The sequence below is a fragment of the Bactrocera tryoni genome, chromosome 2, assembly GCF_016617805.1.
Source record: "Bactrocera tryoni isolate S06 chromosome 2, CSIRO_BtryS06_freeze2, whole genome shotgun sequence".
NCBI lineage: Eukaryota > Metazoa > Arthropoda > Insecta > Diptera > Tephritidae > Bactrocera > Bactrocera tryoni.
The window spans coordinates 32307967-32331725 of record NC_052500.1 but is presented as its reverse complement, the minus strand read 5'-3'; the positions used below and the strand labels follow the sequence as shown (position 1 = coordinate 32331725).

The window sequence follows — 23759 nt, the reverse complement described above, 5'->3', positions numbered from 1 at the left end:
TGATTAATTAAAAATTCTTATCTGTATGATTTAAAATACAAACATTTATGTATGTAAAAATTTGTGTGTAAGTAAACATTATAGCTCTTATTCTGATACAAGTTTAGAGAAAATACTTTTTTCAAAATATTTCTGACATGTACAGTATCAGTTTTTTAACATAAAAAATCCACAATAGCTCTAAAGCCTATTTAAGTCCATTGTCACACTGACTGTAACGATTATCCACGTTCTTTCGAACCATTGCGCGTTGATCGCACACTACGTTTGTCATAGTAGTTACGGTCTTTACGACTGCGATCTCGACTGCGACTACGGCTACGACTGCGTTGGCGTCTGTTCTCACGATCCTTTCGTCGTTCTTCATCAGAGTGGCGAACGTACTCTTTAGCACGTTCCTTTCGCTCACGTATTTGTTCTTTATCTTCCCGCTTTCTCTCAGGTGACTTATCTCTTCGGCGTCTGTGCTCCATATGCCGGTCAGAATATCTATTATCGTTCCTACTCTTCTCGTCATCATTGTGCTCATTGCGCTCATTTCGTTCCGAGTTGTCCCGTTTATCTCTTTTTGCTTTGCTTGATTTTCTTTTATCTTCATCATCATTACGATAATGATTTCGTTGCATTTTATCCAGCTTGTCATCATTTGCTCTACCCGACTTTTTCTTTGACTTTGTGGAAGAATCTTTGGACTTTTTAGAACTGCTGTTACGGTTACGATTACGCCTATTATCGTCACTGCTGCTGCTACTTCCGCTACTGCTTTCATCATCGCTTGTACTGCTGTTGGAGTCTGATGAATTGTCAGAATTACTGCTACTATTATGTTCGTTAATTTTCTTGGCTTTATTTTTTCTTGAATGAGCCTTCCGCTTTACCTTCTCCCTCTTAGAGTTTTTGTTGCTGCCTTTCTTTTTATTAGTTTTTGCTTTGCTGTGCTTTTTCTTCTTACGTTTTTCATTTTCTGAATCACTAGAGTCTGACGTATCACTAGTCGTGGAACTACTGTCTGATGAACTTGATGAGCTTGAAGAAGATGATGACGAACTTGAAGAGCTGCTTTCTTCTGGCTTAACTGCCAATATTTCAACATTGATAGCTGGCACTGATTTCGGTGCGTTTTTCAAAAATTGTCTTAATTCATCAGTTAAACCTCCCAAGCCAATCGATGTGAAAAAATTGATAGCGAAGCGCGTATTCCTAGGATTATCCTTAGGAAATAGACCAGCCAAACTTTCCGTTAAAACTTCGTCTTTCAGTTTAGTATTCAATTTCCCCAGTCCCATATATTCGGCTAATTCTTGAAAGAGAATTTTTATAAAAATCCGGCTTGAGGAGGTCGTGTCATCTTCATTTAGTTTAATACACTCCAGCACATCCCAGCCGATGGCATCCGTAAATAGTAAATGTGCAAAAAATTTACTTACATTTCGTAAGCGATTTGTATCTAAACGATGAGTTGTTTGGTATGTATCTTTGAATATCTCTTCAAATGGTTCAATATAGATTTTGTTAATGGCACAAAATCGTTGCGCTAGTAGTCCATAAAATTTTTCGTACGTGCGCTGTTCTGCACAACAATCAAGGAACATGTGACAGAGCTCGATCTCTTGACCTGGTTTCAACTGCATCTTCATCAACTTATGAGCGCATTCCTCATAATCCAAACTCGAGTTTATTGTTAGATATATTGTACGCCGTAAAGCAATTAGATTAGTTTCGGTGTTGTCGATGATGTCCCCAGCCGTTTTTTGGCCACCGTCTTCTCCTTCATTTTCTGAATCCGAATCACCAGAGCCACTTTCAGAATCGCTGCTAGAGCCCGAACCACTCCCACTACCACTAGCATCACTTCCCAATATCTCTTTACAAAGACCTTTATATTTTTCTTCATTATTTTCATACTGATCATCGAATTTGAAAGCATCTAAAAAGACAAAAAAATTCTTAGTCTTACGAAAAATTATAAATGATAGAACTATTTCAATACACATAAAAAATTTACTATAGATGTTTAATTTTCAATGTTACTCACTTAAAACATCTTCAGGATTTGTGGCCTCATCCAACATTAGCAAATGTGTAAATTGATCATCTTCTTCCACCAGCTCTAGGGACTCAATAATTGACTGATGATCTTTAAAACCGTCTTTTCGTACCTGAAATACCACTTCAATCATATACTGTACGCGTTTATCCAATTTACCCTCGTGCAGTATATTTTTAAGCATTTCAAAAATGGCTCCTATTCCTTTTGATGACACCTCAGTCAACTTCATGCCGCATTCTTTTAGAAAGGCAATAGCCACCTCCACTGAGTCGTCGGTAGGTGTTTCTACTAACAACGTTAGTATCTCCAATGCGAGAATTTCATGTGCCACACGCTGATTTACCAAATGGGCAACGAAACGTGACGAAGATAAACAAACCGCTTTATCATTTCGACGAAAGGCGCGTTTGAATTGTATCACCAAGCGCTTAAGTAACAATTCACCAATATTAGGAAATTTGGAATTGATTATAGAGACCAAAGCTGCATAGACGTGTGTGAATGTTGGCGATGCTGCTTGGGCTTGTATTATAGAACGACAAAGTAGACCCCGACCGCGTACAATATTTTCCTTCAGGAGCTCACGCGTTATAATCGCTATGTTGTCTACATTCACTTTGTTGATATAACCATGAATGGATTTTTTTAGTGCTTCCCATGCTATACGCTGATATGCAGCTGAAGCTTTATCGGTTATTTCGGCTTGCATCATACGTAACTTAGCTGGTGGAATGTAAGCACCGCCAGTACGTGATGTTAACAGATCCACAGTTCGTCGCTGGCGATCAGTAATCTTTGCCTTTGGATCGGTAACCGTAGCATTGTCATTATCATCATTTTTATTATCTTCTTTTTCTTTACGAGTTGGAGACAATTTATTACGTTTGGGCGAATTTTCAGCACTAAGACTTTTTCCTCTCTCTCTTCTTTTTTCCTTCCGATCTTCATTTTCGCAGCGCTCACGTTCGGCATGACGTCTTTTACGTTCCTCTTGTCGTCTTTCTAGGGATACTGACCGACGGGAACGTTTACGGGAACGAGATCGTGAACGTTGTCTGGAAATAGAGCGGTTGCGGGAACGGTTGCGTCGAGATGATTTTATTGGCTCTCGAGAACGAGATCTAGAGCGTCGACGTGATTTGTTTGCACTACGGGTTTCTTTTGTTTCCTGTATTTTATTATTCTCGTCAGATTTTTTAGCGGAAGTGGATTCCGATTTTTTTTCGGAATGTTGGTCCTGCAAAAAATAACATTAATTATTATTTTAATAACTTACAAAGTATAAAAAAAAATCAAACCTTGCTTTCGTTCAAATCGATAGTGTTTTCCACAGAATTATCACCAGTAGCGGTTGGTTCGATATTTCCATTCGGCCAATTAAATGCTTCTGATTCTCTATCCTTATCGTCAACTACTTGGGTATTTGCTTCGTTATGAGTTATTTCACCTTCTTCAAGTTCTCCAGGGGCTTTATTCTCCTTTGAATCACATTCAGCCGCAACAGTGGAATCGCTTAACACTTTATTTCTGTCAGGACTTACTGTGTTAGTTAACCTTACTTCATCATTTTCCTCTCGATTTTCGCAACTCTTTACACTGACTTCCTCAGGCAAGCAATCTTCGCTTGGTGTTAAAGATTTTTTTTCTTCTAACAAGGGAACTGATGAAGATTTATAATCCTTTCCATTCTCTGTAATAGTAACATCTTTTTTAGCAGATGATTCTTTTGGACTTGGAGCTGAATCAGCAGAAGACGATGAACTTGACGAACTTGAAGTTACACTTTCACTCTCACTGCTAGATGAGCTGCTATCGGTATCACTGTCTGCCATCTTTTACGAAATGAAAATATTTCACTCTAAATGCACGCCTTTAATTTGCTTTGAATTTTACAATTTTCCATGCAAAACAACTCTAGATGATTAAAATATATCGATTTAAACAGAACGTCGATATAGCTTTGAAAAATTTATCGATTAAAATTTGTAATTATAAGGTGGCCAGGTTATCATTATAATGTAAGTCATACTTCGTTCCAATATACCATTTAGCGAAGCAGCAGACCTCCCGTCCACTAGCAACAATTATGCTCCATGGAAAGATACTGTGTACCCGTACTCCTTTTATATCTAGACAACGATGTGCCCATGCCTTCGACAGATAGCTAAGAGGCAACACAGCTATTATAATCTATAGAATATCTTCTAGAGCATCTGAATATTTGCGCTGCTCCCTCACTATGGGGTGAAGACTTGGGCCGGAGTGTTCGGTCACCTAAGTTTGATTGTTCGTCTGCCTTTAGGAACTCGGTGGCTGCTGTTGCCCTTCGCGATTTGTCCTACTTGCGTTGTTAGTGTCGCTGGCACGCCTTGTCTGAGTCGCGTTACTCCGTTTTGCAACAGACCCGGTGTATGCACCCTTAGGTTTGTCTGAAGTAGGGGAAGCTTGCTGCCCATCAACTTTTGAGAGAACTTTTCCGCTACTACCGGAGTTCTTCCCTTCTGGAAGTGTAAAGAGCCGTAACAAAATCCTCAGTCGCTAGATGTGGGGAAGAGAAAAAAAAGTTCTGGTCATAATAGAAGGCAATCGACCGGTCGGTCATAAACTATGCAGCATCAATATGAGAGCTTGGATGTAGGGAAACGCAGACGAAGAGGTATCCGATTTTCCAAAACATTGCACTCCGTACGATAACTGGATGCATCTTCATATATCCCATTGAACACTTAAATAGTGAGGGTTGCATTCTTTAAATTAAAAAACACAACCCTCTTCTCATCTGCTTGGAAAACGATTTAACATCATCAGTTGTTGTTGTTTTAACGGAAGTTCAATTCCCGTTGGGATGATAAATGTCATTTGTGTTGCCGTCGATGTCATCTAACGAAAGGCCCAAGAAACGTGCTGCTTCGACGGGGTCGGACCAAAGGGAGGAAGGTGTTAGATGGGTAGGGTTTGTAGGTGGTCAGTGTCATGCGGAGACTCGATGCATGCAGGACATACATTGGGTATGTCAGGGTCTATTCTGGATAAGTAGGAGTTTAACCTGCTACAGTATCCAGAACGAAGTTGCGCTAGGGTCACACGCGTTCCTCGCGGCAGCTGGAGCTCTTCGTCTGCGATGGGTGGTGGTTTGACTCCAAGAACGCCATTCACGGGAAGGGAGTCGGTGAAGGTGTTGATGGCTGCGCTGTGAATGGCGGTCAGTACCTGTCGAAAGTTAGTTGCGTCCGAAGTCCGGTCGGCGTCCTGTACGACGTCGTCGACGTAATCCACGAATGACCTTTTGATGCTCCTAGGAGGCGGTTCCGCTCCAAGCAGATGGCTGAAAGGGTGGTTTCTGCGAAAGCATCCCAGCAGGATCTGCTTGGAGAAGAGTTCATTATGCTCCTTAACTGGGAGCATAAGCGTCTCACTGTGGAGGTGTTCAATGGGAGACATCAAAAGAAATCCTGTAGTGGTCCGGAGTGCAGTGGTTTGACAGGTCTGTAGTTTCCTCATCTGCGTGCCACTACATCCAGGCGACCATATGGGAGCTGCGTAATTGAGGACCGGCCGGCCGATTGCCTTTTATGTTGCCAACAACGTTTCTTTGTCTTTTCCCCATGTGCTGCCGGCTAGCGACCTGAGGATTTTGTTGCGGCTCTGTACCTTGGCGATAATCGCGGTCGTATGAGGAGAGAAGGAGCATAGACTGTCGAATGTTACACCTAAAATCTTAGGATTATTGACAGTCGGAATTTTGACGCCGTCGACTGCAATGTTAAGCTCAAGTCTATACTCCTTCGTCCAGTTTGTGAATATGGTCGCTGTGGATTTGGTGGGGGAAAGTGTGAGATTTTGTGCAGTGAGGAAACGAGAAAGGTCGGAGAGGTAGCTGTTTACCTTCGAACACATGCCATCGATTCGATTGCCCGACGCCAATATCGTGCAGTCATCAGCGTACGAGGTTATGGAAACTCCCTCTGGTGGTTGTGGGAGTTCCGAGATGTAAAAATTAAACAGTAGTGGGGAGAGGTCTACGTTCGGATAAAATGAAGTAGTTTGAGTTAAGCCCCACCTATATCAGACTTGACGTTACCACTCAAGCGGGTATCAGATAACCGTTACAACAACAACAGCACTCTTCGAATCAAAGAGACTACTATTTTTTTTTTGGGTATTCGACAGGACATGTTCTCTATCGCTGACCAAACTAGTGCAATGGATCCAAATGCGCTCGAGCTACGTAATAATTATCAAGATATCATGTTCACAATCCAAGCTCATAATTTTCACATTTGCTTTCTGTATTTGATGCAGGATAAAGCTCTTCGATTCTATGTATCAGAATACGGATCACGTCACCACATATCAACCGGCAGTACACTAGAATTTATTAGTGTGCTGTGGAGTGGGCACAATAGACTTTAGGTCGGGGTGCAAGACTTAATTTATTTCTATCTATCAATAGTATGTTACTCTTTATTTGGGTGAATACTATTTTACACATAATATATTATAAAATTTTTATAATACAAATTAGTTCTAATATATTTTTCCTATTTCCACCTTGAATAATTTGTGCTATTGTACCGTAATCTTTTCAAAAAGTTCAATACAATTTTAGACTTGAACACCTATAATTAAAATGTACATATATTTTTATTTTCTCCTCGTTCTATGAACTTTATTTTATATAAACTTTAATAGACTTCTTCAATTTCTAAAGTCCCAATAATTTTTTGGCAGATACAGACTAGAGCATCTGTAGTTGAATTTTTTATGTTAGTTAAGTCTTCACCCAAATCACAAGCTTTAGTCACTTCCGGATCTAATGGTAGTGCACCTAAATACGGTACATTCATTTCCGCACACATCGCTGCTGCGCCTCCTGTTTTTGCTGGAAATATTTCAGACGTTTCTCCACAACTACAACGGAATGCAGACATATTCTCTACCACACCCAATATAGGCAAATTCTGTTTCTTGCAAAAATTTATTTCTTTTCGCACATCTAATAAAGAAGCTTCTTGTGGTGTTGTTACTATTAAAGCCTTTAAAGAATCAGGAGCCTCATTATTTCGTAAATATGACACAATACTTAAATGTTCATCTGAAGTTCCAGGTGGTGTATCCAATAGTAGCAAATCCAATTTCCCCCAGTCTACTTCACTTAAAAATTGGCGAATCATGCCATTTTTTTTAGGACCGCGCCAAATGATGGCATCGTCTTGTGAACCGAGCAGAAACCCAATTGACATAAGGCATAAATTGTCATCCACACCAACTGGTGACCACCCAGAACCCGACTGGTGTACATTTTCTCCCTCAACACCAAGCAAGCGCGGTTGCGATGGGCCACATATATCAACGTCTAAAACTCCAAAATTATGTTCGGGGTATTGGCGGGATAGATAACGTGATAATAAAGTGGTGACAGTGCTTTTGCCAACACCACCTTTTCCGGAAAGGATGAGCAGTTTTTGTTTGACTTCACGCATTGCCTCAGCTACAAGCGCTTTCCCAGGATCTTCCAATTTGGTATTTGGATCACTGCATAATGATTGATTGGGGCAACCAGCGCAAGCGCTAGACTTGCCTGCATTCTCTGTACCAACTCCCGGACAGTTCTCCGGTTCAGCTTCCATCGTCCCTCCAGCCAGGTTAAATTGCCAATAAAAAAGTAAAAGCTGCTGGTTAGCTGAATAACTGTTTTTGTTTGTTTTCAACCAAGTTTTCTAATGAACCAACTAATACGGCTGTCACTTGTCTATTTTAGACTCTACAAAAAATATAATGCAATTGTGACTAAGATAAATCTAGAACAATATAAAATGCACCTTACAACTTATGTGTAAATCTTTCTAAATATTATTTATCATATTTTGTTAAATCACTATTACACAAAACCGGGTTACTTAGTGTCTCTACAAGCAATAGATGTTAACTGGAAAATCATCCCAGAGTCAATATTGCTAATGGATACAACATGATAGAAGATAGAGATTACGAAAAGTTTTTACTGTTACTATTTTGGCTTTGTTTGCTTCAAATTATAACTTAAAAATAATTGGTTTACAAAAATAAAGTATGATAATGCACACACTAATCGAATAATATCCACTTCAAGCACTTTTCGTTCATGCCAATAATAAAAGATGTATATAGCAATATATCTGAGTTGCGAATAGCAATAGAAATTGCTTGTAGAAACGGGCCATTACTTTCTAATGGAAGGCATACATGCACCAATTATTGTCCCAATTTCATCGAATTGTACAACTAATTGTTACATATATGGCGCAGTTGAATGAGTTGTACAAACTGGTTGGATGATAATCAAAATTTTTTGATATTTTGTGAAGTTGGATAGCGTTTTGTTTGGTCATGCGATTTCAAACGATTTCGCCATTTTATTTCGGCTGTCAAAGAGAGCGCATCATATATAATAAGCAAAGCAACAACTTCCGAATTCATGTTTAAGCAACGAAGTGAATATTCAAAATGAAGTTGGCCTCAAAATTGTATTAAAAGTTGTGTCGTATGTGGCGACAAGGGCAATTTCTAGCCCAACTCAATCAACCAACTAATTGTTGTGTGTATGTCCTCCATAAGGGTTACTTCAGAGGACGTATTGTGGAGAAGGCGAACGCTAGAACAGAATGGAATCGACGATGAACTGCAGTAACCAACCATACAGCGAAATTCGTAGTTGCCAGAACTGTTCGAGTAGCGATGCTCGGTAACAATTTTCTTTTTGAGGGCTACCGAGTTGTACCGCAGACGCAGCTCAAATTAAAGTGTTATTAATGTTAATGTTAGAAGTTGTAAACTCGAATAACGAGTAATAAACGTTAAGTTTCTTGGGTAAATGTTCAGCAGAGCGGCTTTTCCGAAAACGTGCACCAATTTTCACGGGAAATGTCTTAAAAAATTCGTTTTTAATTCCGATTCACGAATATGTATGGCGCGTTTTCTATTTTTATGTTTTTTTGTAATAAAAACAAAAAGAAATATTATGATTTTGCATGATATTTACGCTATAAATGGCATCACTGTTCGAAATTCAATTGGATATTAGTGATACAAGCAGCGACCGGTTTCGAAATATCGATACTCTCGATATTCGAGACTAAACAAGAATTGATAAAAATGAGAGCGCTCGAAAAAAAATAACCCTGGTCGGTCCAACACCCCGGCGTTCATAATTCTTCTGTGTCCAACTTCTTCTTCTTTCTGCAATAATAATGAATTATAAATTTTCCTATTACGTATTTCTCCTTTTAACCAATTCTCGTTCAGACCCGAATATTGAGAATATCGATATTTTAATTTCTTTCTATTTTTCCAACTATTATTATTTTTCTATTATGTTTCTCTCATTTTTATCAATTCTTGTTTAGTCTCTAATATCGAGAGTATCGATATTTCGAAACCGATCGCTGCTTGTATCACTAATATCCAATTGAATTTCGAACAGTGATGCCATTTATAGCGTAAATATCGTGCAAAATCATAATTTTTCCTTTTGTTTTTACTACAAAAAAACATAAAAATAGATAACGCGCCGTATATATTCGTAAATCGGAATTAAAAACACGAATTTTAAGACATTTCCCGTGCAAATTGGTGCACGTTTTCGGAAAAGCCGTTCTCCTGAACCTTTACCGAAAATATTGTTTTTAAAAGCACGCGCCTAACATATTCGTAAAGTAGAACTAAAAACGAGTATTTTAAGACATTTCCCGTGAAAATTGGTGCACGTTTTCGGAAAAGCCGCTCTGCTGAACATTTACCGTTTCTTGAATAAATTGATTGATTGATAAAGATGCAAGATATAAAGCCTTTAAATTTGGATTTTTATTTAAAGTTTCAATGTTCGAACTTAATAGTTAGGTACAAGGTATTATGTTTTATCGAGAAATCCGTTATAATTGCTGTCAGAGGAGGAACTGTTGAATAAACTTCCAAGGATATAATTCGAAACTGAAAAAAGAGCTACAGCAACGTGGTTTCACAACTAATGAAACAAAAGTTGAATAACAATAACGGTTTCCAGAGACCATGAAATCGGAAAACATTGGTGTTGACGAATATGTTTTTCTTTTTCAAATTGGAATTAGATGTGAACGGAAATATCGGCACATGGATAATATCAAAGATGACCTTACAAATAGCAGAGGTATTAGCACTGCAATCCCAATTGTCCTTGCATTAGAAACTCGGTTGGAAGCGTAGTTTATGTCAAAAGTCACGCCCAAAGTAGGAACTCCATCTTTTGATGGCACAGTACCGTTTTAAATTTTTAAACTAAAATTTGAAAAGACGGCATTGATTGATTGATTGATTGACTGAAAGATGAGGAATGCACCGCGACCTTTGGTTTATTGTGCCCTCTCCTAACTTACATAGACTCACCTAGCCCCAGCACATTGATGAAGTTCAATAGACTTCCGGGTGCTAATGAGGCTATGCGATCCCTATCCGGAAACAAGAATTCAAGGGCCTTAGTCCTGCATCTACAGACTGCTGTGCAGTCGATCAGCAGGTGTTCCGGGGTTTCAGGCTCCAAGTCGCATAACCGGCAGTTAGCGCAAGAGGATAGGCCCATGTTATACAGATGTCTCTTCAGCTTGCAGTGGCCGGTATACCATGCGACCAGTAGCCTGAGTTTGTTCCTGGGGAGGTTTATTACAACTTTGAACCTACTCAAGTTGTATCCTCCAATTAGCAACTTGGCATGTCTCATACCACGTGTTTGCTGCCAATTCTCTTCCCTGCCCACTCCTTCTTCCTTGCAGAGTAGCTCCTTTATGCTATGGGGACCTACCCCAATAAAGGGTTCGGGTACCACCATCTTGGTGGAGGCTGCGGAGCGGGCTAGCTCGTCCGCCAGTTCGTTACCGGCTATACCTCTGTGACCAGGAACCCAAATTAGATGTACCTGGTTACGTTCTGCAAGGCTGTTCAGCCTGCACTAGTGCACTTATAGCGATTTGATTTCGTAAGAGGAGATCGCTTTTAGCGCCGCTTGACTATCGCTGAGAATGGCTATTCGCTCATTGCGATAGTTGCGATGGAGGTTTATTTCTATACACCGACTTATGGCAAAAACTTCTGCCTGGAAAATGCTTGGGAACTCTCCCATGGGTATGGAGAGCTTAGTGCGCGGGCCTGCGATCCCTGCACCGATTCCCTCCGACATTTTCGAGCCATTGGTGTACCACCTCAGCGTGCTATTCCTCAACGCCAGCTCGAGATTGGAGTCATTCCACTCGTCTTTGCTGCCGAGGGTGACCTTAAACTTTTTCTTGAAGTTAACTGTTTTGGTAGTGCTGTCCTTCGGGAGGAGGGCTGATGGTGTATCGCCACTTATCTTTTCCATCCTCTGGGACGAGATTACCATGCCTTTGCCCCACCCCTCTGCCGTTATTTGCAGAATTGTGTGATTGGCTACCTGACCAATAACCAAATGAAGCGGAGTAAGTTCTAACAGAACCTCCGGTGCTGCCGTTGGACAAGTGCGCATTGCGCTCGTCATGTAGACACAGGCTAGCCGCTGCAGTTTCGATAGTTTGGTCTTTACCGAAGTCTGCGGCGCTATTTAGGCCCAGGGCACCGCCCCATATGTGATTATTGGTCGCACTATCATGGTGTACAACCACCTAACGATCCTTGGCTTACAGCCCCAGGACTTTCACGCCAGCCTATTGCACACCATTAAAGCTTTTGTTGCTTTGACCAAGGTCAGGTTTACATTCTGCTTCCACCGCAAAGTAGAATCTAGCGTCTAACCGAGGTATTTGACACTGCTTGTCCCCGGGTAGGGACCTGCGTCTCGTAAACGGGACTACGGTCGTCTTGGAGGGATGGATATTCAATTCAACCTCCCTACACCATCTCTTCGCCAGGTTTAGACCTTTTTGTATTAGGCCACAGAGAGTGTCTTCGTATTTACCTTTTGCTATAATTACAATGTCGTCCGCACCGGTGCTGCCACATTCCTTTTCTCCAGTGCCTTGGCTACACTCTTATGAGACGTGTTATCAAAGGCACCTTCGATGTCCAAGAACGCCGCCGTCTTCGCTTTCCGACCACGCAATAGAATTAACGAACTCGCTTAGCTCTTCTTCAGTTCGAAAATCACGTATTCTACGAGACATTGCTGAAAAAACTACAAAAAAGCCATAGTATAATCATTTTGTTTATAATTTCATATTTGCAAAATTTCGTCCTCCGGGTGCCTGACGGTTCCGCAAGGAACCAACCAAAAAATCAAACAAATCTTACAAACAAATAAAATTTACTTACCTATAAAGCTTATCTTAGCTTATTTACACTATTATTTAAACTTTGAGATTTTTTCCCGTTCCGATTTAAACGAATTATTCACAAAAAAATTATTGCAAAAACGCGATTTCACAAAGTTCACTAAAAATGTGATAGATGCGCTCAACACATTCCAAACATGCCAACTTACGTTTATTACAAGTGGGGATTGAATTAGCATATGGCGCATGAATCATTTAACGGTCTTATAATGACAAGCAAATTCTAAAATAAAATTCGTTAAACAGAATATTGAATTTAAGCGGTTGGTTCCTGCCGGTACCAGTGGGTTATTAAGGGTTAAGGATAAAGGGGTATAAAGAGATCTTTATTCTGATTTTGATCGGTCATTCTGGGTGACACCTATAAGCTATAGTTGTCATAACAATATGTTCTTCTTCTTTACTGGCGTAGACACCGCTTACGCGATTATAGCTGAGTTAACAACAAGGCGCCAGTCTTCAGTGGATTTCCAGGCTGAAATTGTTGTTGTTATTAATGCTGGTTCCAAGATAGACGAAATTATCTACGAATTCGAAGTTATGACTGTCAACAGTGACGTGAGAGCCTAGTCGCTAGTGCGACGTCTGTTTTTTTGATGACAGGAGTTATGTTGTCTTGCCTTCGTTCACTGCCAAACCCATTTGCTTTGCTTCCTTATCCAGTCTGGAATTTCACGAGGACATGATCGGTCAGTTATATGGCAGCTAAATGTTATAATAGTAGGATCTGAACAATTTCGACGGAGATTGTAGCGTTGTCTTGGGTAATAATCTCTGCCAAATTTCTTGAAGATATTGCGCCAAATCAGAAAGTTTTCTGTACAAGCACTTTATTCCGATGGTGCAATTTGTATGACAGTGGTTCGATATTGGCGGTTCCAACAAACGAATAGCCTTAAATGTTGTGTTGCCTAAACTAAATTGTTTGAATTTTTTCGACTGTTCTGTTTAAAAAAAATTATTGAGTTCTCAATTGCGTATTTTGGTCCGGGCACACAGCACACTAGTACCTTTCTGCAGAAATTAAGAAAATTTATTAGAAATGTTTTAAATGTTATGTCTAAGCAAGCATTAATATCTTGTAGTGTGCCCGAAATTTTTCAAATTGCTTGGCATCGTCGCGGCAAACTATCTACTAACTTCTGGTACCTACTTTACGGAATCGAGTACCATCTCAGTCCAAAATAGGTCAATATTTTTGAAATTATTTTTTGCAATCTGCATCTTAACAATGCTCTATAAATTTTTAATGGGGTTTGCATAGGGACTTTGTGGTGGACCGAAAAATTTTCTGCAGCGAGCTTATTCTTCACATTTTTTTGCTGCGGGCTTTGGAACATTTTCAAACATAAAAATTCAATTCACAGCCTTCTTACCAGTAAAACGCTCCTCAGAACATCAAGCTACACCGCAGTGCTTAACAATTTTTTTGGTGTATCTTATATGCCCGACTCCTGGGACGATGAACAAATGATTTAGATCGGATCCAATACGATTAATACTCTCTCTGATACTCTTTTCCAAAATGTGTCATCCTTTTCTAAATATTTTGTAGCAAGTTTGAGCTGAGCAGCATTGAGACGCCCCCTCGCAATTCTACACCAAATTACTTATTTATTTCAACCATAATTTCTCGAAAAGATTTAAGATGCTCAGTTTTACTTTCTCTGATTATAATTCTATCAGCATGTTTCGTTGTTTTACGTGCAGAAGCTTTGAAGATTTTTTAATTTTTCAGCAAATTTATTATAATTTAATGTATCGAAATGTATGGCGTTAAATACAATTCTCCTCGAACAATTCATAATATTGGCAATCTGAGTTGGAGCTTTTTCCAGAGTATAAAGCGATTTTCCACAAAATTTTAAGTATTTTAATTTTATTTAACAAATACAGTTAAAACAATATATGTATCTTCTCCACGATTGTAATTAATAATGCATATTTTTACGAATAACCACATGCGTGCTTTTTCTTTGCCCAATCAAATTTCGCTAGAATGCCATTTGAAGGGGTAACAATAAAACAGTAAGTTGTGGAAGTCAAGCCATATACTAACGTGGGAAATTATTGTGATGCACTTATTTATAATTATAAAAGAAAATCTCATTTGAATAAATTATTTTCCAACTGTGCTATTAATCTGCCAATGATCTGCCATATATGTTTAATAAACTAAAATTAAAATCAAATAACATATTAATAAACATGGGATACTTAGCATTTATTTAAAATAAAATAAAAAGCAAAATTATGCGGTAATATTAGGAGCTACAAACATATTTAATATATTTTTATTACTTAGTTGGTCGGGTAATTGGTCTTGTCTCAGGTCGCTTCGGTGTAACATCATCATCCGATGACTGTGAGCTACTACTGCTATCTCTTTGTGACTTTTTTTCTGGAATTTCATATGGGAATTCCTTATTTTGTTCTTGTAAAGCAGTTTGAAGACGCAAGAGAGCTGTACGATTTATATTCTCCAAGCATATGTCTTTGATGGCGGTTTTTAGCGTGTCCAAAGCTTTATCTAAGTTTTTGCTGGTGGTATGAATGTCTATTAAGCAGGAGTAGGCATTACCAATAGCTCCTTCCGAAATCTTTGAATCACGCAATTGATTTATAACCGTTAGGGCGAGTTTTTCGTCTTTTTGCTCGCGCGCTGTCTGCAAAACTCGCTGGAACATAAGACGAGGTGCATTCGAAAGATGTTTATCCCATAACGCTTTTGATGCAGTCTCATCACCTAGAGCGAGTAAATGCATCCAAAGTACATTCACTGGACCCAACTGATTGTGCTCAGCATATTTTTCAGCGATTTTTTGGACTAAAATAAAATTTAAATTTAAAGTCATACCTCAAAATCTATTTATACAATTGTTACTCACATAAAGGCAAGGCTTCAGGTTTTTGTTGCAAAATACCAAGAGCACCACCACGTGGAAACTTTTCAGCAAGTTTCGCAGCTTCTTCGGTGGTGTTTACTGCAGAAATCTGCTCATATAGCGAATTCAAATAGTGGTCCGTTTTTCCAGCTACAATGTTGGCGTGACAAAAACGGTTATCGAAGGAAACAATCTTTTTTTGATCGTCGGATAATTGCCCTCCAATTGTCTCTAAAGTTTGGACATCGCCAGCGGCAGCGATTTTATTTAAATAAAATTTGAAAATTTTCGGAATGGGGTAACGATTATTCGCCAACAATTCATTTACAAATTTTGTTGCTTCCGTTAGACGTTCGGCACGCACTAAATGTTCGATTAGATGAGAAAGATCACTGATGCTCAGCGTTTCATTTGACTGCAACTGATTTTTATAGTTAAGTGCGGCGTCAATGTCACCAGCGTTTACAGCTTTCCGAAGAAGCGATATATTATTTGTATGTTTGACGACTACTTTCTTAGAATTATCAACTGATTCGACAGTTTTAGTTTTAGAAACTTCTTCTGATTTTGGTACTACAAAAGGCACCTTAATGTTCTGCGAATTCAATAGCTCTGCTAATTTAATTAGGAAAACATCAGTGGGTGCTATATTTTCTTCTTGCATTTTAGTCCATAAGCCTAAAGCCTTTTCTGCATCTGATGATTTGCAGTAGCTCAACAATAAATTGTAGTAGATTTTGTTGCGATCTATATGATTAAGGTCCTTGGTCGCTTCTACTAGGCCTTCTAGAGGCTCTACCATGCCTTCGTTTTTGTAACGTTCACATGCGTGGTTGATACGTTGTGGACGAGTGCGAAGTCCAGGTGTCTCCAAAATCTTTCTCGCTTGACGTATACGCCCACATTCAACGAAAGAAAATACCAAATCATACAGACTGTTAACTTCACCATGGATATTTGTACTTAAATCAGTCAGCTTCTGCAAATTTGCAGCATCCTCTTTTTGTATCAGTCGGCATGCGAGTTCATTTTTCCACGGTGTTGACTTATACTTTTCACAGATTTGCTCAAATGTCTCCATAGCCTTTGTGATGTCGTCATTTGTTAGATGTACCTTTATAAATTATTACAAAAATATATAAATTAATAATCTCTATGCCATGGAAAACTGAACACAAAGATACCTTTATCAAAGGTCCCAAAAGTACATTAGTGGGATATATATAATTGCCATCCTTTAATGTGTCAAATAGTTTCTGCAGCTTATCAGCGCTACCAGCTTCGGCAAGTGTATTTAATAAACGCCATACCGTGGATGTGTAATTGAAAGAACCTTCGCTATCTACAACCAAATCCACTTTCTTATTACGTTCTAGGAATTTAATGGCCTCATCGAAGCGCTCCTCATTAATCAATAATTTAACGATGTGCACTGTTTTGAAGTTGTCTAATACGAATTCGGGATCTTTTGTTTTCATTTTTTCATATTGCTCTAGAGCTTCCGCTGTTTTCCCCTCAATCGCATACAAATCGATCAGTTGTGCCCATATACCAGTTGGAATAGTGAAATTTTCGGCTTCTAATTTCGCAATAACTTGCAAGGTCTTCTCTAGATTGCCAGCACGGAAGCAAGCAACCAATAATTGACGCTTCAAATTGTTAGCATTTTCACCTTTAGCTTCCACATTTGCGATGAATCGTTCAAGTTCTGAAATGATATAATGTAGTCTTAAAGAAACCAAATAATCAATGTATATATTATTTTTACCATCAACAGTTAACGAATCCAAACTACGCTTACGCGGTTCTGCAGTTTTTAAAGGCGATAATTCTAGATCACCAGAGCTAAGTTTACCCAAATTTTCTGAAATCTCAGTTGTCATTTCTGAACCCAGGCGTTCGGAAATTCTTGCAGCATTCTTATTGCTAATTGTAAATCCTTCCTTTGCCAGCTTAGGAAGAATGTTACGCAAGATTTCTACGGTATTGCGACGGAAATATATGGAAACGTCATTTAAAATAACACCAACAATATCATAACTTTGGTTAGCTCCATCATTTTCGACCACTTCAGCCGTTGCTGGAATTTCAGCACTCTCCTCCTGTTCCGCTCTTTGAGCACTTGTTGAGCGGCTCTGTATGCTCTCGTAAAGCTGTCTAATCACACGAACAAACGAGGCGTAATCATCTGTTGCAGAAAGCGCATGAATCAAGGGCTGTCTAAATAGCTGGGGTGAGTAAAATGCGCGATATGACTCCATAATGTTGGCGGAGGACTTTAGTTGATTTGTTGCTAACGCCGCATAAGCAACTGAAGCCGCTGCGTTAGCACTCGATATACCTGCATCACGTAAAATTGTCACGATTTTATCCCAGTTCTTCTCCTTTAAATTTGGAATGACGTAATCACGTAGAGTTTCTGAACTGGGATTTATACTGAACTCATCTTGCATGTGTCGGATAATACTAATGATTTGGTTGGATTCAGCAGAACAAATCAAAGGCCAGAAATAATGTTGACGTATAGGCAAACCCGCCTTCTTCAATTCGCGAAGAAGTGGAAGTGCATTTGAAATCGCACCATTATTTAGTCCAGCTTCGGTGGCGATTAACAGAGCTTTAGGATTCAGACCTGAGAATGACAAATACAAAAATTTGAATATATGTAGGTAAACAGCGTATTGAATCAATTTAAAACATACCTTCAGCTTGCAGAACTTTGCATATGCTCAAGATCTTCTCTACGGGACGGTCCACTTTGACAAGTTGTTTTATAAAAAAGTTACCAGTATCTACGAGTTGGCCATCAGGTCGGGTAGCACGTGGCATTGTTCGCAAAATTTGTAGACCCACATCCTCGTAACCCTTATTTACCAAACGCAATATAACATTTACAGCATCTTGATTGAATCCGGTTGATATACGCAACCTTGCCAGTACTGGGTCTACTTTATCCGAGTGACCGTTAACACTTAGAGCGTAAACGATGTCCAAAAGATCTTTGTCTAGCAAGATAACTTCTGCTTTTTCACATTCATCCAATGTACGTAGTATAGCATCAATATCACCATGACGTGCATAGCAACATAAGAGGGTGGAGTATGTATCAGCGCTGGGCTCCAAGTTAGCTTGTTTCATAACAGACAGAATTCCTTTGGCAGATTCCAAATCATTTGCCTATATCAATAAATTAAATACATATATATTTTAATATCAAAATGTAATTTTCTATGCCACTAACTTACTTGCGAGTGACCAAGTATAAGGGAATTGAAAACATTTTCGTTAACCGGAAGATTTTTTGAACGCATAAACTCTAATATACGGGTAGCTCCGTCAATGTCACCCTGCTGACAATATCTCGCTATTAAACGCTGATATGTCACTCGATTTGGTTCAATATTCTTTGACTCGATCTCTGCGAGAAAATCTGTTGGCGAAAAATGATGTTCATTTTCTAAGTACACACGCAGCAGTGCATTGTAATGGGATATATCCATTGGCACATTTAAAGAGTTTAGTGTTTTCCAAATTTCCTGCACAAGTGCTGTTCTTACTTCAGGCATTTCTTCCGGCACTAAATTGCCGCAGCACCGTATTACGAGCAGTGATTGTGAACTAGTTGCTGATCGCTGAGTGCGTATTTCTTCAAGAACTTCCTCAATATCGCGACGTGAAATTCTGCCGACTCGACGAACATCCTGGTCTAGTCGGCGTATTTGTTTCTCTAAGTTAAGATCCGACTTCGCTGCTGGACTGCTGGCGAACCCACTAGAAATGTGCAAACATGAGTATAACAGTTTTTAGGTTAAGATCACAAACATATGATAATATTTAAAACATTTTTTTTGAACTAAGAAAAACAATTTTCTTAAAGATATATACAATTTCAATTCAACAAATACTGAAAAGCTTAATTGTATTAAGGAGATTGCACATTAAAATTATTTTATTTCAAAAAACTACTTATGTATTGCGTAATGTTATGATGAGGGAGGGCACCGGCCGGAAATAATTACTTACTGCTGGAATTGTATGCCAACGGTTGGAGAACTTTGTAGCAGGCTGCTTCCATTTTCACTTTGTCTAACTGAATCTACAACAAAATTTCGCGTAAAACCAGCGAAATACCGAAGAAATTTTCCTGTGCGTAAGATTGATGCCATACTTTCGTCTCCTGGAGGAATGGATGTGACAAGAAAAATATTTCTAGCTATCTGAACGATAGCATTGCCATTCAAAGAAAATATATCAAATTAACGTTAAAGGTTAGAATTTAAAAAAAGTGTAATGTTGCGAGTGCTATTGGTATTTGTATTTTTTACCGCAGTTATTTGGTATAAGAAAATAATAAATTAATTATTCGTTTTTAAACATTCATAAAAAAGAGTAAAATAGCCAAATTCTGATTGGAAACATTGAGGGGACATCTATAAGTGAGTTTTTCCTCTATATTTCATTCTGCGCATTTTCGTTCCATCAGCTGATAGACCTACGGCGTGTGTGATAACAGCGAAAACTTGTGAAATTAAAGTTGTTAGAAAACAATTGCTGCATAATTTGATCATAAATTATCTAATAAAATTTACCAAAATGTTCCAGCTGGTTGGAAGAATTCCAAGTAACGTACTTGCATCAAATGTTCTAAAAATCAACCAAAGAGCTCCGAAAGTAAGTGCTCCGTCATGTTTTGCTCTTCCGAACAATAGATTTAAATCTACTGAGGCAGAGCCGGCGTTAACATCTGAGGGTAAAAATGATTGCTTGTTAATTGCGGATGTATTTTGATGATATTTATATATTTTAGACTTTAGAAAGAAGCAAATACGCTTCAATATAAAAGCGGAACATGTTGAAGGTAGGCCACTATATCTTGACGTTCAGGCAACATCACCAATGGTAATTGATGTTAAAAATTCTTAATGTTATTTGTTGTTATTAATGAATTTGTTTGAAGGATCCTCGCGTATTAGACGCCATGTTGCCCTATATGACGAATTACTATGGAAACCCACACTCTCGTACACATGCATATGGCTGGGAATCTGAAAAAGCGGTAGAAACTGCAAGAGAACAGGTGGCAAAGTTAATTGGCGCCGAATCGAAAGAAATCATATTCACTTCAGGAGCTACAGAATGTAATAACATTTCTATCAAAGGAGTTGCTAGGTATAAATAACGCATGAAATTATTAGGATTATTAACACATTTGTGATTATGGCTTCATTGCTAATTCCTAGGTTTTACGCGAGCAAGAAAAAACATGTTATTACTACACAAACAGAACATAAATGCGTGCTAGACTCATGTCGTGCTTTGGAGAACGAGGGCTTCAAAGTGACTTATTTGCCTGTTAAGTCAAATGGAATCATTGATATGAAGCAATTAGAGGAATCTATCACTCCGGAAACATCATTAGTATCTATTATGACTGTAAACAATGAAATTGGTACGTTCAAATGTTTAAAATCAAAAAGAAACTTAATGACATCTCTTAATGAAGACAATTAAAAAAATTCCTTTTATATGGTAAACAGGAGTAAAACAGCCGATAGCAGATATTGGTGCACTCTGCCGTTCACGAAAAGTATTTTTACATACGGATGCTGCCCAGGCAGTAGGAAAAATTCCTATTGATGTAAACAAAATGAATATCGATTTAATGTCTATATCGGGACATAAAATATACGGACCAAAGGGTATTGGCGCACTTTATGTGCGTCGTAGGCCACGTGTACGTCTTGAACCACTTCAAAGTGGAGGTGGGCAAGAACGAGGTCTTCGCAGTGGTACTGTTCCCGCACCTCTGGTGGTTGGATTTGGCGCTGCTTGCGATCTTGCTTTGAAAGAAATGGATTATGATAAAAAATGGATCGATTTTCTATCAAAACGTTTGTATGACCGTATAACACAGGCTTTGCCACATGTAATCCGCAACGGCGATCCTGAACAGACTTATAGCGGTTGTTTAAACTTGTCTTTTGCCTACGTGGAAGGTGAATCGTTGTTGATGGCTTTAAAAGATGTGGCCCTTTCTAGTGGTTCAGCATGTACTTCGGCGTCATTGGAACCTTCCTATGTGCTTCGTGCCATAGGAACCGATGAGGATCTGGCTCACAGTTCAATAAGGTTAATATTATCAATTATAACTTTAAGTAATCATACCTAGTTAACGATATTTACCTTTATATTTATATTTTAAGATTTGGTATTGGTCGTTTTACAACCATCGAGGAAGTTGATTACACTGCTGACAAATGTATCAAACATGTGGAACGTCTACGTGAAATGTCGCCACTGTGGGAGATGGTTCAAGAAGGCATTGATTTGAAGAACATTCAGTGGTCACAGCATTAATTTTAGTTTCCAACAACTATTGGGTCCGAGGGACTGTATTGAATTGTACCTACAATTGTTAGTAAGAAAATGTTTTCGTTTTATAAAAGCGATGGAAATTTTCAATAAGAATTTTACATTGAAAAAGGAAAAGCTTTTGTCTACAGAATAACGGTCTATTTTCGTAATACCTAGATAATATTAACGAGCTATTAGTTATATGCATGTCATAGTTACACTCAAATATTATACAATAACAAACCGATTAAATATGCATACTTCAGTTAAATAGAAAACTCAATTCACGTCTATGCATTTATTTAAAAAAATTAGTAAAAGGTAACAGATTAATTTAAAAATTACTGACCGATCCAATATGAACCAGAATAAGCAAGAAACACTAATCTTTCAGATATACAATTTTCCCCCTTTTTTATAAAATTAATTTTATTAATCTTGTAATTAATAGTTTACACTTTTCCCTTGAGTTAAATAATAATCTTTAATGTGTATTTGTTTTTTTTTTATTTGCTTAAAGACATTACAAAAGTCATGGTTATATAAGCCGTTTAAATATGAATACAACAGTATACATATATGCTTTGATCGAGATACTCAAAACAAGCAATTTATTAACAACACAGCGGCTATAAAACACTAGCTGTATTTAATTATATTTGCACAAGTCGAAAATGTGAAGGGTGAAGAGCCATTCAGCGGTGGTCGTATAACTAATGAGCTTTCGTATACATAAATTATTCGATGTATTTTGTATTAAGTGTGTTTTGAGCGCAACTTAATAATGTTTGCATAATAAGCCAAAGGTGTTGCAAAGTTCAAAAACTGTTTTGCAAGATAATTAAAATATATTGGTTTATGTACATACATATATTCAAATGCAAAATAACATAGTAAATATTATATATTACTTAATTAATTTTTTTCGTCTGCTGAGTTTTATTGCCGTTTCCTCCCAAAATCTTCTTGCGTTGCGCAAACATGTGGAGGTACATTTGCGGGAATAGAGGTATATACAAGAGCATTACAAACCAGAGCAGAGCAAAATATGAAAATGTGGCATTCCATTTATTTGGCATTTCCAATGACCAAATTGTATTTGATTTGGCAAATCCTTGTGCCCACCAAAAACATAGCAGCTCGCCGGTTACGCCAATTGGATAAAGAGCTATAAAAGTTGTGTATCGTAGAAAAACCACAATGTATGGCATAAAGTTTATAATATTGAGAGCATAGTAGCCATATCTTATGATTTCGGTTACTGCCCAAGCAAAAAGCGCTATCGGTAGCCCAGGCGACACTTTACCCGTTGGTGTAGCCATAACGACTCCGAGAACTACCATCATTCGACTCAGCACTTGGAATGTAGTTATTACAGGATTTGACTTTACTAAGCCGAAAGCTGCGTTTAAAATTTCAACAAAGGCGGCATTTTGGAATACGATTACTGCAACGCGAGTGTAGTCCCAAAGTCCCAATCCAGCTCGGAATTCCGGTCCTTGCAGCAAATAGTAATTTACTAATTGGAAGAGGATGTAACTCCATCCAACCACTTGTGTAGCGTTGTATACAAAAAGGTAACCTTTGACCGCAGGGCCCTGTTGCTGTGAAGCTGATTTCACTGTTGTCGATTTCACAGACATTTTTGTTTTACTACCTTTAAAGTCCAATAAACGAAATCAACACGACCATACACTTTCACTACTTTCAAGCAAGTGTATTGTCAGTATCGACTAACAGCTGTAGTAAAAGAGGAGATAAACTTGTTTTAACAAAATTGGCAATAGGTCTGTGTTGATAAAGGCCCATTCACATACAACTTTCCTGGCCTTACTTGACAGTTGAAACTGAAACAACAGCGCGCAGAAAACAAAAGGCGAGCCACAATGAACGACTTGCTTTCAGCCGAGAATGATGGAATACATTACTGTATTCAAAGTCTTTATCTAATAAAAATTGCAACTATTGCTCAGCATAGCGTAAAAAGATGAGAGTTGTCCAATATTTTCTTGGTTTCGCGTAGAAAACTTTTTATGTGTACGTACTCATTCAAAAGCGTACACCGAACTTCTGTCAAAACTAATGTCTGACGCCAAGCGAAGCGAAAGTTCGATGTGAATTGGCGAAAATGCTAGATTTTCAAAAGATTGACAGTTA

At 38.4% G+C, this 23759-nt stretch overlaps 5 protein-coding genes across 6 annotated transcripts; 1 reads left to right on the top strand and 4 right to left on the bottom strand.

Annotated features, from left to right (window-relative positions):
* Window positions 1-44: 44 nt before the first annotated feature.
* On the bottom strand, window positions 45-3966 carry LOC120768078 (pre-mRNA-splicing factor CWC22 homolog). Its single transcript, XM_040094608.1, has 3 exons — window positions 3349-3966; window positions 2036-3287; window positions 45-1927 (listed from the first exon to the last, which is right to left on the bottom strand). The coding sequence occupies exons 1-3, from the start codon at window positions 3880-3882 to the stop codon at window positions 222-224; spliced, it is 3492 nt and encodes a 1163-aa protein (XP_039950542.1). The 5' UTR covers window positions 3883-3966; the 3' UTR covers window positions 45-221.
* Window positions 3967-6646: 2680 nt separating this feature from the next.
* On the bottom strand, window positions 6647-7980 carry LOC120769345 (cytosolic Fe-S cluster assembly factor NUBP1 homolog). 2 transcript variants are annotated; one of them, XM_040096304.1, is made up of 2 exons: window positions 7878-7980; window positions 6647-7814 (listed from the first exon to the last, which is right to left on the bottom strand). In XM_040096304.1, exon 2 carries the CDS (start codon window positions 7678-7680, stop codon window positions 6736-6738), a length of 945 nt encoding a protein of 314 aa, XP_039952238.1. In that variant the 5' UTR covers window positions 7681-7814; window positions 7878-7980; the 3' UTR covers window positions 6647-6735. The 2 variants fall into 2 exon arrangements, with proteins under 2 accessions (XP_039952238.1, XP_039952239.1); XM_040096305.1 differs by having other exon boundaries at window positions 7873-7958.
* A 6580-nt stretch (window positions 7981-14560) lies between these two features.
* On the bottom strand, window positions 14561-19451 carry LOC120767879 (leucine-rich PPR motif-containing protein, mitochondrial). The gene is made up of 7 exons (XM_040094205.1): window positions 19272-19451; window positions 18494-19019; window positions 17951-18425; window positions 17017-17880; window positions 16433-16956; window positions 15252-16362; window positions 14561-15190 (listed from the first exon to the last, which is right to left on the bottom strand). Exons 1-7 carry the CDS (start codon window positions 19412-19414, stop codon window positions 14661-14663), a joined length of 4173 nt encoding a protein of 1390 aa, XP_039950139.1. The 5' UTR covers window positions 19415-19451; the 3' UTR covers window positions 14561-14660.
* Window positions 19452-19743: 292 nt separating this feature from the next.
* Window positions 19744-21885, top strand: LOC120768168 (cysteine desulfurase, mitochondrial). Its single transcript, XM_040094732.1, has 6 exons — window positions 19744-19998; window positions 20056-20147; window positions 20206-20417; window positions 20489-20697; window positions 20786-21377; window positions 21452-21885. The coding sequence occupies exons 1-6, from the start codon at window positions 19842-19844 to the stop codon at window positions 21603-21605; spliced, it is 1416 nt and encodes a 471-aa protein (XP_039950666.1). The 5' UTR covers window positions 19744-19841; the 3' UTR covers window positions 21606-21885.
* Window positions 21886-22067: 182 nt separating this feature from the next.
* LOC120768169 (very-long-chain (3R)-3-hydroxyacyl-CoA dehydratase hpo-8) lies at window positions 22068-23379 on the bottom strand. The gene has a single exon (XM_040094733.1). The coding sequence runs from the start codon at window positions 23243-23245 to the stop codon at window positions 22514-22516; it is 732 nt and encodes a 243-aa protein (XP_039950667.1). The 5' UTR covers window positions 23246-23379; the 3' UTR covers window positions 22068-22513.
* Window positions 23380-23759: the final 380 nt, after the last annotated feature.